The 12,815-nt window shown below is 47.0% G+C and overlaps 1 protein-coding gene across 1 annotated transcript in view; it reads left to right on the top strand.

Moving 5' to 3' along the window:
• Positions 1–10,420, top strand: part of LOC138528581 (sodium-dependent proline transporter-like) — a 285,454-nt gene extending 275,034 nt beyond the window's left edge. The window contains exons 13-15 of the mRNA XM_069640352.1: positions 985–1,103; positions 2,914–3,087; positions 9,761–10,420. Of these exons, the coding sequence (XP_069496453.1) occupies positions 985–1,103; positions 2,914–3,087; positions 9,761–9,919 (452 nt within the window). The 3' untranslated portion in view covers positions 9,920–10,420. The remainder of the gene's footprint in view (positions 1–984; positions 1,104–2,913; positions 3,088–9,760) is intronic.
• The last annotated feature ends 2,395 nt before the right edge of the window (positions 10,421–12,815 follow it).

Raw genomic sequence — 12,815 nt, 5'->3', positions numbered from 1 at the left:
AGGAGAACCATCTCCGGTTCCGGAAGCACCTCAAGACCTTCCTCTTTGCTTCTGCCTTCACTCCTCCTCTACCCTGCTGATCTGCTCTCTCTTGGCACTGTGCACCTGGCCACCCTCTATCACCTGGGCCCAGGTACCTGCTCACCCTGCCACCCTCCTGCACTGTCTCCCGGCCACCCCTTGCACTCGGGACTGTATCTGTACCCATACAGATACCCTCCCCCATTTTTTATTTTTTTCTTCTTTTTCTGCACTTATCAGACTACCCAGTCTGCTGCCTTAAACACAGCACTTGCCACTTGCCGGCTGCACTACCACTGTTTATTGCCTCAATGTTCTATTTATTATTTATTCTGCTCTCCTCTGCTCCGCACCTTCCACTCTCCCCCTTCCATGCACTTTTTCCCTTTTTCCCTTTCCCATGCACTTGCGCGTTCTCAATGTCACTGGGCCTAGTAAGATCGTTGTTGTGTTGTGTTCTCTTCTGTTCCCCTCCCTTGCCTAGTCGCGCTCTGAAACACTTGTGTACGAGCGCAATACAAATAAAATATCATATCATATGAGCGCACCAAGCCCGTGGGCATCTAGGCGTTGGTTGCAATAAAGAAACCGAGAAAGGAACATGCAGTACATTCAGAGGTGGAAGTGGGGGAGTGTCAGTTAAAGAAGTGTGCCTTGAGTTTTGTTCTGAAACTGTTGTAGGATGGTTCATCTCGACGGTGGGGTGGGGGGGTAGAGGTCGTTCCAGAGAGTAGCGGCAAGGACCATAGTTTGTAATTGCAGTGACTGACGTGGAAATTGGCTGCTGGTATGGTAGGTGGCTGTAAGCCTTGTGAAAGATGTCCTATAGAGAAAGCAGGTGTGGTGAATGATTTAAGATGGCGGCAGTCAGGGTGGTGAATGACAGGCTGAGACTGTACTATGCAATCATTTCCAAGAATTGCAAGATTACCCCACTTTGATCTGTTTTTGTTACCATCTCAGGAGTGAACCAGTTCTGCCAAGACATCATCGACATGATCTGCCAGTGCCCTCCATGGTGCACCAAGCTTCTCTTCTTCTTCAAGGCCTGCTGGGTGTTCTGTACACCACTCCTGCTGCTGGTGAGTGCCAATCTGTAGTTCCTCATGTATTGCCTCGGTCATTTCTTGCTTTGCAGAAAAGCCTGCTGCACCCAGGCTTTACACAACGCTTCGATCCTTTGGGGAGGAAGGATAGCGCAGGGGCAACGTGTTTGTCTTGTAAGCAAGACAATGCAGCGCAACATAGGTTCGAATCCTGATTCCCGCGCTTAGAAATTACTCGCTGGTATTAAGCGTGTTATAAATGAACAATATAATAAATATGGAGTTATCTATTTGCCAGCTGCATGCGTTGCTGTTCATTTATGTGAAATATTTTATGGCACATACTGGTGGCTTGCCTGAGCAAGAAGGAATGTTGTGATGTCATGTGGAGTGTTGATGTCTGAGTGTTGGAATGTGTGGGTGAAGGTTCTAGCCTGGTCAGTTGGTTAGCCCTCTGTCTGGGTGATGGGCTGCCAGTGTTTAATGTCCTTTATGTAACTTAAAAGTAACTTGATTGACTGCCTGTAAAGATACCTAAGAAGCATGTAGTAAACCTTTCAAGTCAACCTAAGAAAGCTGGGAGCTGCTTCATTTCATATACCTTGAAGCCGTGGCTAATGGAGGGCATGTGATGAATGCAGAATTCCCGATTTGCTGGCCAAGAACTCTACTTCAGATAAGCCTGGCGTACTGCTCAAACCACGTGTTTGGAATGTGCTAATTGACATGAAACCTGCCATAAAGGTGACAATATAATGTATATGGGAACATTGGAATGTTGGCATGGCTATTGTGAATAATGGGTCAGCAGAGGGCCTTACAAAGATTGATATTTTCACCCATCAAGTTGCCTGGTTGATCAGTTTTACCCTTAGCCAACATTCCACCAGGAAGCAAGAAGCTCACTGCAAGGTTCCCAGCACCTTCTCCAACTATTCATGTATACATATCAGGGTCGGACTGGGCCATACAATTGTCTCGGGCACCATTGTAAACGTGGCCCACAGTTGCAAATGGCTATTAATTCCTTTTGTGACACTTTGAATAGTACACAAGGGGGAGTTTTTTTCATAAAATGTGATGGAAATTGTGCATTTAAAGACTATTTATTCAGCAACACTGGTCAAAACGATTAGCTGCATAGTGAAGTAACTCATCAAACTGGCCCACATTGGCCAAATAAACTGGCCCACTTTGGCCAAAAAACTGGCCCACACCAGCATTTTGCGTTTTTTTTTTGGTTAGGCCATGGGCCTAGGCCAGTCTGGCCCTGCCTGCTTCTACCCTGTTTTCATGTTTTAGCTATATTGCAGCCCTGGGGGAGAGGTCTATAACAGGTGTTCTCATCCCTTACCATGGTTATGCAGCCTTGGCCTGGAGCGCTCTTCCCCCGGCTGGAATGTGTTAGCAGATGCTGCTGCAGTGACTCTGCGGACAAACGCTACACTCTGGAAAAACTGTTATCAAATAGGAGTGTGCGGGAGCAGGTCTCTCCCAGGTAAAATCAAAACCCACATCAAATCCATATGTGGTTCTCGTAGGTAGATGGGTGTCTCTCATTCTGCGGCTTGGGAGGGGTATGGTAAGCCAAGAAGATATTGGAACCTACAATAAACGGATGTCCACCTTTTCCCTTCAGGTCATGCCAGTTCCCAGGTGTTCCCCTTGCACTGAACTAAGTTACTGCGTGTTGAAATGACTAGACCGTGCAATGCTTTGCTCAGCGCGCGTCTCCCATGAGAGACCGTGCACCGTATACTATGGAATAAGAACGCGGCTCGTACGGAGCATCTAGAAATAGGACAACTGGGTGAATTAAACGTATGCCAAAATCTCTCTTTTGCAGTTCATTCTTTTTTATATCTTCATGGAGATGTACAACACGCCGCTGCACTACGGCACCTACGAGTACCCGCGCTGGGGGAAGGCCTTGGGCATCTGCATGGGGGCCCTTTGCTGCATCCAGATCCCCATCTGGGCCGGGGTGGCCATCTTCAAAGAGAGCGGGACCCTGGTGGACGTAAGTAGAGCATCCCCTCTTGAGCTTTGGAACGGTGCCGAACAGACCCAGGGTTTGCGCGAAAGAGGTGAACGCCTCACTACGGGCCTTAAAGATGGCGTCTGTCAGATGACAAGGCTGTCGGTGTGCCACCTATCTGTGTCTTCTGGGAACTGGGAGTTTTAAGTCACCCCTTTCAACCCTCTGTGCGTGGCACAGGTCTCATTGAGCATAGCCCCAAAGGGCCACTTTCAGTTTGGAGTCTGAGCTCCTCATTCAAATTTTGATTTTTAAAATGTAAAAGCTCCATTAATCGACTTCTGGAAGTTGACCTTCTTCAAAGTCCTTTTGAGTGTTTTTCTATAGTGTATTGATGAGATGCCCATCCCTGAGTCCACAATTCCCATCCCACCCCCCGCCCCCCTTTTCTCTTCTTACCCCATCCCCCCTGTTTCCCATGCTAACCTCCCAATTTCGAACTTCGAAACAAAACCACCAACCCCATTTTATTGTAATGGTCCCTTTTTGCCAATTAGAATACCTTTGCTTGTCCATCTTTAGGATGGTGGACCAATAGCGGCTTCGTATTGGGCAGTCTCGCGCCATTTGGAACCAACACCAGTGTGACCCATTGGAAAGTGCATCAGGATTGTGTAAGCACACCATGCATGCACGTGGCGTGGTATTACCAAGGTCACACCCCGGTTGGTCTAGAGTCCGGATCCCACATTCTCCTTTCGTCTCGAAAGTCCTCGATCAAAAAGATTCTGGATCTTAGGCGACCGCAGCTTTTATATGGGACCAGCCAAGGCCCCGTTCATTGATCCCACTGGCATCTGAATGTGACATATATACTGGTAAATCAATAAAAACCTGGCCCCATGTCATTATTTTGACTGTGAAAGTATCAGTAATCTGTTTGTAGGCGCACCCTTTTTTTTTTGCCCTACTGGGGGAAAAAAACCCCACTTCCTTCTTCTTATTTAATTTTCATTTCTCTTTTTTTTTTTCTTTTTTTTTTTTTTTTGCACACAAAAACGTCGGCACAAAAGGGATATTTCTAAAGACACCACTGCATTACCAATGCAATGGCATGTCACACAAACCTTTAATTCTCTGCTTCCGAACACTGTCATGATGTTCACTGTCTATCATGAAATTCAAGAATGTTGGGGAATTTTAAACCCTGAAAACCAGCTGATAGGTTTTTTTTTTTTTTTGGGGGGGGGGGGTGGGTTACGCCTCACTGGCTGGAGATTTGTAAGACTGCATTCACTGAGCTGCGTAGTTTCCTGATGTGCCAAGGCTTAACTCTTCTCTCTGCACTTGCAAGTTCTGAATGCTCACAAGGCTTAGTAGGACCGCTTCCATCTTTCATTGTTTTAATTGATTTTCATTCCTTTGTTCCCGCCCCGTGGGCGCTTTAAAACAGAATTTAAGCACCTCACAAATGCACACTTCATAAAAAATAAATGAACTAAAAATGAGGGTAAGCAGCGCTCTGATTAAAAAATGTCTTGCCGTAGCACCGCTCCATCCCCCACAGCCAGGGGCCCAGCACATGACTCACCCCGCAGCCAGCACATGTTTCGCCCAGGTCCTGCTGCCTCAACAGGCAGGCCACATTCAGAAGTAATGTTGCGGCCATGCTGTTGTAGTCCTACCCTAACACAGCCAGTGCTCCATCCGTAAGACCGAGGAATACCTTTTGACGGATCTGGATCAGCAGAATTGCTCACTGCATTCTTTGCAAAAATTGGGAGTAGTGAGGCAATAATGGGGGTGGGGGGGATTCCGGTGGCCACTGCTAGCAGGCCCCGGAAGCCTGAGGTCCATCGGCTCTAGCATTCTCCGATTCATGAAAGTGGCTAGGAGGGTGGTTCAGCTGCAAGCTTCTATTTCTTTATGCACCGATTTGTATCTCGTCCTTGGATTACCTCCCTGTTGCCAAGGACGAGATACCTCGTCCTTGGCACTTAAGGGGTTAACGAAACAGAAAACGTTAGAAGGCATTGAATGGAGAAATACCAAAATCACCAAAAAAGGCCTTGGCACTGGGGGGGGGGGGAGCCCATGGCAGTTAAAAGGTTAATATATTTCTGCTTTTTGCAGCAAAAGCTTGGCTTTGTTCCCTAGAACTCTAGATGTCCGTTATTGTATAATGTAATGTTTAATATGGTCATTTATCGTATTGAGCTGTGAGCCCAATTTCTTTTGCACAGAAGGAAACCAAAGCAGGCGGGAGATGCAGTTTGTCATTATTGGACATCGCTTATACCCAACTGTCCTGTAACTAAAGACCCTTATCAAAGTGCTCAAACTTTTCCTCAAATCTCCTTTTCCTCTCTGGTCTGCAAACCCCAGCGAAACATCTCGGATTGCCTGGAAATGCGCAATCTCAAATGCCATAAGTAAACCACCTTAAATTCCCTGACTCTGCATTTTTGAATCCCTCCAAAACCAAACCAAACCAGATCAAAAAGAACCACTATGTAAATGTCTGCATGCAAAGGAGCAGGAAGATAGTGGCAACCCTGAACACATGACCCCTCCCTCCCCGCATTTACCGGGCCATCAGATGTTTCCTTTCGAAACAAAATGTTTCAATCAGATAATGACATTTTACCGACGAGTGTTTCGCACGTTCTCCAGCGCTTCATCAAGGCTTTGGCAAACATGGGTAATGGTGGACAGTTTAAGTAGTGGTGGAGATCTCTGGGACTCCTTGACATTCCCACCAGTGCACAACTGGGGGCAGAAAGCCGTTCCTATTAGTTTGCCAAAAAGGATATTGCTTAATGCCTATTCATCGACTGTTTTGGACCTCTTGCATAATGCCAAAGACAACACTTTTCCTGGGAGGATTCGACAATTGAAGAACCCATACACTGAAATTCCTATGAATGTTTTATAAAAGACCTTTTTAATTTAAAGAATGCAAAAGTATCATCTGGTTTGAGAATTGACCACCGAGAAGACCGTACCTAGTATGAGTTTCATTCAGAGACTTGGAGATCAACCAATGACTCTTGACCGCTGATGGTGGCTTTAGTGGAAATTGGTTATGTGCCCCCTCCACCAGACCACAATATTGTTTACCCCGGGCAGGGGCACAGTTCGCCCATACCCAGAAATGCCTCAGCGCAGTAGGACTACTGTTGGAATGATGAGCACAATAGATGTCCTATTCACAGAACATACCATGCCCACCACCAACTGGATGGAGGCCACCTACTCATTGGAGTGAATATATAACTAATTTGGATTTTTAACCAGCTTTGATAGCAAGCCACGTGGCTCTTAACTCTATTCTGCCTACCTCAAACTGCCTTCTTTACCCCCTGCTGGTGTATGTTGTTAAAAGGGGATTCCCTAATGTTGCTCCATGTAAAGACTCAAACTGTTTTAATAAGGAAACTTCTTTCTTCAATGGTAGGGAGGTATTTAAAAAGACCAAAAGAACCAACAGGGAAGCTGTAAAATACCCTTTGGGAGAAATCCATGGAGATTGTTGCCTCTACCCAAGGGGGAGCCTCCCTCTTTGGGACTCAGGGGTGCGGGCGGGGGGGCAGCAACCCCATACACCCTTTAATCATGGCTGACTCGGCTTCTAACCCTACCTTTGCCACGTCTCCATGGAAAACATCTGAGAGACAAGTGTCCCAGCCCCATGGAGGAGCGTCCAGGGAAGAACCAATCGGGAGAGAGAGGGCAGAGGTCCCACATAATTTAACTCTGTCGAGGAGACCACAGAAGTGGTGGTCGGCGAGAGAGCAAGAAGGTCAATGACGGCATGCAGCTCCGCAAAGTGCTCTGGGAAAGTGGAGCAAAACGCAGCCAGAGAATGAAAAGGAGCAGCTCAGGGAAGTGGTGAGACCGGAGACAAAGCACCTCAGCAAGACAAACCAAAGACAGCAGAGCAACCGCTTATCCAACCCCCCAACTGAGTGAGCTGGAGATGATATCCTACAAAGGCTGACACGGAACCCAGTTGGCGAGTTGCGTGAGCGACTCTGGGAAGAGAGGAGAGTTGAACCAACCCAACGCCCCCCCACCCCACGCATCCCCACCTATAGTGATCAGGTATGCTGCAGCTCCACTGGAGGGGGAAGGGGCAGAGGAGAGAGGAGGAGCAGCAAGAGCCACGGAGCGGGGAGGGACTGAAAGATACGAGAGGAGACTAAGATGAAAAAGTCCCAAAGGGTGGAGAGAAAGAAGAAACCCCAGAGGCGGGTGGGTGGGTTTTGGGGGGGGGGTGAGTAGTGAGAAAAAGGAATGCCCTAAAGAGGGGAGAGATGGAAGAAAGCCGCCAATGGGAAGACTGAAGAAAGAACACCACTGAAGCAGGAGTGAGAAGGAACGCCCCAGAGTGGGGTGTGGAAAAGAACAAACCCGAGAGTGGGAAGAAAGGAGAAAATCCAGAGTGTGATAGGCTATATGATATAATAGGTTATTTATACCGCGCTTAATACCCAGAGGTTTCTACGCACAGACAGGGGATCGAACCTGTGTTGCTCTGTCATCTTACTTCCAAGGCGAGCATGTTTCCCTTGAGCTATTCTCCCGAGACAAGGAGAAAGAGCAAAGAGCAGACCCAGGGGCAGCAGTGAGAAGAGCCCCAGAGTGGGGAGGGACTGAAAAAACTCCCGGCTCGGAGGAAGGCCGCAGAGTGCGGAGCGCCTGGAAGAATCCATGAAGGAGGGGTAAGAAGAGAGACGGAAAGAGCTCCCACTTGGGGAGGGAGAAGGGTGGAAACCCCAGATTGGGATGGAATAAGAAATCCCAGAGTGGACACAACAGAGACACCCAGAGTGTGGGGAATAAGGGGGAAGGCCCGAGAGTCGGTGCAAGAAAGAGGAAAACCCTGCCCAAGGGGAGAACAACAAAGAAACTGAGAGTGGGGTAGGACACAAGAGGCCTGGCTTGGAGGACCTGTATAACATTGTAGGCCACAAAAACTGTATCACTTGAACTCCAAAAATAAGCTAGAGCCTATGACAAAGGATAGGATTTGGGTCAGAAACCAGCAGCCACCCCTTTCCGTGGGTAGTTCCGTAAAGTCATTGTGAGTAGGGACAGGGATTAGGTTAGAGCAGGATTCAAGGTAGAACTTTCCTTAATTTGAGGCATCTTGACCAATGCCCTTCATGACTGTATGCTATCGAATAGGGCCTGAGCTGTGGATTTAGGGAAAGATTAGGTTTGCGTTTGAGAGAAAATAAAACTCTTAGAAGATGCCCCGTTGTCCGAGTCCTGATTCTGACCAATCACTGTTTCTAGTTTTTATACCACTACCAATCACTTTTTTCTCACATTATTTCGTAGTGCTGTGACTTGTTAGATTTAATATACTCATTCAATGGTCCTCTTTGTGTTCACCTTGGAGGATACTGGTGAGGGGGAGACCTTCAGGTCAAGAGATCGGAGCTTCTGAGCTAGCTCACCAGCTCTAGGACTTCTAGGAGAGGCCTGATAATTTATCATTGAAAGTCTTTCAAAATGACGGTACTAGGGTTACTACAGCAAACCTATAATAATTATTAGGGAAAACTCATATAGGGCTTTTTTTATGGGAACTCTTACAAGAATGTTCCAAGACTTCCGTATAAGAATTCACGCGTAGCTGTTTTCTTCCTGCCATTTTGTGTGGGGGCGCAGGGGGGGGGGTGGTCTGCTTTCTCAAAGGGGAATTCCTTTTCCTTTTGTAAGGAACTGGCAGGAATCCTTTCCCAATAACTAGAAGAAGAAGCCTATAGTTAGGTCTGTCCAGATAATGTTTCCATAAGACTCACTATTTTATTCATCAGCGTTCCTAGTGACTGGCTCAACATCGGGCTGGTAAACACACTCCAGTGATTGGGAGTTGCTACTGTAATTCATACAGCTCTTTAAAGAACCTCTGGTTTACCCACAAGGTGCCATGCGTATAGCCAGAAAACTATCCATCGATTGCTTCGGCCACGCTTACTGATACCACACAGCATATTCATGCGCAATCTAAACCCCTCTGGAAATTGATCCTTCTTATCTCTGGCACCGCCTTCAGCAAAGGCCCTTTGTTCCATGTCTAAAAGAGTAAATCATTTGCTAATGGGAGGATAGCTCAGGGGCAATGCGCTTGTCTTGGAAACAAGACCACGCAGAGCAGCACAGGTTTGATTGCCCCCGGTCCCGCGCTTAGACGGCATGAAGCATGAGCTTAAGAACATTGCTCCCGTTTTATGCTTTCAGAAGCATCTTGGTATGTCCCATTTTCTACTCTTACTGTTTAATATATTCCTATCCTCTGACGTTAGCCTCATTTATACCAATTTCATCCTACTCTTCTACTGCGGTTGTTGACTCAAAATCTGTACTAGTACGTTATCACTTCCTATTGTGCTGATGTATGTTTGTCGGAGGCAGTAGCTTTGCCTGTTGTCACCACTAGAGGGAGCTGTTACCTTAGGTTATTTAGAGACAATAATTTGCATAGCTTTGCCTTTTGTCACCGCTAGAGGGAGTTGTTGCCTTAGGATATAAAGAGACAATAATTTGAATAGCTTTGCTTTTTGTCACCGCTAGAGGGAGCTGTTGCCTTTGGTTATATTGTGGTCCTACTGTGTTAATGAAAACCTGCACTTGGGCCCCTGTACACGGGCTCTTACACTAGTTTGATAATGGTTTAATTACAGTGTACATTTTCTTCCCTCAGAGATTCAAGAAGTCAATTTCCCCTTTGAACTCCTGGCGCACAGCCAGTGGCCAGCAGCGAATGGAAACTAGCGGGGTCATCGATGTGCCATACACCGTGAACCTGACTGATCAAGACTTCAACAACCCAGAGTGGCAAAGTGGCAGCAGCGAGGCGTGACAAGGAACCGGCGTCCGGGCACTTTACGAACCAAACCCTGGGTAAATGCCTCTTGGTAGACTTATTGGAGGTTTTAAAAAACTCAAGAACATCTTGCAGTTACTTGGAACGACGAGGAAACCTGCCTTCGGCCCCTCTAGGGGAGTGATGATGCAAACCGGGTGCGGCTGAACCGGAGTGATACTTGAATGCATTATTCAGCTGCCATGCTTGTTACTGGAACTGCACTAAACTACTCTTCTGCTATGAAAAAAGTTGGAGGACAGTGCCATATATACTTTTGCAGATTTGCGTCTCCAGGTGTACAGCACACTTAAGCAAATTGTTTAAGTTACGAAAGACTTTGTTCTACTTGAAGCCTAGGAAGACCGCAACATCCCTTGAATTTTCGAGTGTTGCCATCATCGAGACGCCCCCGACTGTTGCTTTCCGGTTATTAAACTTGCCCACAGTCCATCCACCGCCCTTTCTGTAATGAAATAAACCCCTGCCTTGCCCCAATCCAGGTTCCTTCTAAAATATTATGGCCATCAGAATTGTTGACCTCTAGTAGGTTTTGCAGGCGATTTAGGCTGCTGAGGGCCTGCAAATGTTCACCATCTTTGTATTGACCTCTAGGCGGGCCTGTAGGATTGAGGAGCAGGAATGACTCCAAGGCTCTGGGCTTTCCATGGTCCATAGGATTGAGGAGCAGGAATGACTCCATGGCTCTGGGCTTCCCATGGTCCATAGGATTGAGGAGCAGGAGTGGCTCCATGGCTCTGGGCTTTCCATAGTCCTTGAGATTGAGAAGCAGGAATGACTTCATGGCTCTGGGCTTCCCATGGTCCTTAAGATTGAGAAGCAGGAATGACTCCATGGCTCTGGGCTTCCCATGGTCCTTGATATTGAGAAGCAGGAATGACTCCATGGCTCTGGGCTTCCCATGGTCCATAGGATTGAGGAGCAGGAGTGACTCCATGGCTCTGGGCTTTCCATGGTCCTTGAGATTGAGAAGCAGGAAAGACTCCATGGCTCTGGGCTTCCCATGGTCCTTACGATTGAGAAACGGGAATGACTCCATGGCTCTGGGCTTACCATGGTCCATAGGATTGAGGAGCAGGAATGACTTCATGGCTCTGGGCTTCTCATGGTCCTTAAGATTGAGGAGCAGGAATTACTCCATGGCTCTGGGCTTTCTCTGGTCCTTAAGATTGAGAAGCAGGAATGACTCCATGGCTCTGGGCTTCCCATGGTCCTTAAGATTGAGAAACGGGAATGACTCTATGGCTCTGGGCTTACCATGGTCCATAGGATTGAGGAGCAGGAATGACTCCATGGCTCTGGGCTTCCCATGGTCCTTAAGATTGAGAAGCAGGAATGACTCCATGGTTCTGGGGTTTCCATGGTCCTTAAGATTGAGAAACGGGAATTACTCCATGGCTATGGGATTCCCATGGTCCATAGGATTGAGGAGCAGGAATGACTCCATGGCGCTGGGCTTCCCATGGTCCTTAAGATTGAGAAGCCGGAATTACTCCATGGGTCTGGGCTTCCCCTTGTCCTTAAGATTGAGAAGCAGGAATGACTCCATGGCTCTGGGCTTCCCATGGTCCTTAAGATTGAGAAGCAGGAATTACTCCATGGGTCTGGGCTTCCCATAGATGGTCTTCTCTCGGTGGTCGGAAATGCTTTGAGATGAAAAATCCCTCCATGTGTTTGACGTTCTATGCCCGTGCATCGCTACCACGGCTAAATGCTTTTTAAAGAACTGTTTGTTAAATGCATAGGAGGTAACCCATACGAATATTGTTTGTGTGTGTCAAAACTGATGTTTCATTGCTGCAGGTGTGTTTCAATGACCCACTCTAGTTATTTGCTGTCCTCTCCACTCTGTTCCCAGATGAACGCACAAAGATGTGTCAATGTGCCACTGGAAGATGCTTCTTTCAAGAGATGGATCAGCTGCAGCACTTACCGCCCCAGGATTAATTGTGCGTTCCACAGCTCCACCCGTTGTGCTCCTTCCTGTGCAGTTTCTCTGCTGAGTCTGTGGAGCCAATTTATCAATGTTTTCCTTCCCTAAAAGTACTTTACTGCCCAACAAAGACTATTGGTGAACAATTATTGATTTTGATTGAAGCCAGATGGTGGTTATTTTGGTTTTTAAGCTTCATCGTGCCGATCAGAAACCGGGGAAACTAAGGGTGATGCCAATGCATGCCAGGTATTTGAGTTGCTTCCTCTCAACAGCCATCATCTTACCTCATTGGAATCGTACTAAATTTGAGACTCCGACTCTCTCGATTGGCCAACCACTGCCTTGATCCTGACCAGGAAGGACCTCTGTCTTCCGAATCACAAGAGAAGTCTATTAAATGAAACAAATTCTTCCTGAAATTAGAAAGAATGGGAGATTATGGATGTTTCGGCAGTCCCCCCGCCCCCTAGTCAATTAGTTTGATAAAACATTGACGCTGCACTCGCCCCTCCCTTCGACTGAAATTTTTTATTAAATCACTGCTAGGAGAACTGCAGCTGCGAAGCGTGGCTCGATCACCTGGACCTTCACGTTTTTTGGTGGGTGTCAAACATGCTTATTTATTTTCATTTTATTTGATGGGTGTAATTTGCTCCTGCAACCTAATTTATTGTCTTTGTGTTTAAACCTGTACATCTCAGTTTTTAAACTAAATGGGGTGACTGAAGAGCAAAGGGCAAATAAAAAACGCCCCAAGACAGCACAGGTTCCCGCCACCATCATGTTACATCCCATACCAGTGTGTTTTATGTCTTTATTGGGGAAGGGTGGTTCTGTCATGTATTATCCCAAAAAAAGATTTTTTATGCTACACATCCGTGTGCCAAATTTGCATTCCCTTTTGCTCAGGGTATGTCATTTCTATTGACCTGTATT

Source organism: Ambystoma mexicanum, chromosome 7q (genome assembly GCF_040938575.1).
Source record: "Ambystoma mexicanum isolate Mex_15411 chromosome 7q, UKY_AmexF1_1, whole genome shotgun sequence".
Taxonomy (NCBI): domain Eukaryota; kingdom Metazoa; phylum Chordata; class Amphibia; order Caudata; family Ambystomatidae; genus Ambystoma; species Ambystoma mexicanum.
The sequence above is the reverse complement of the archived record's forward strand: the minus strand, read 5'-3'. Positions and strand labels throughout refer to the sequence as shown.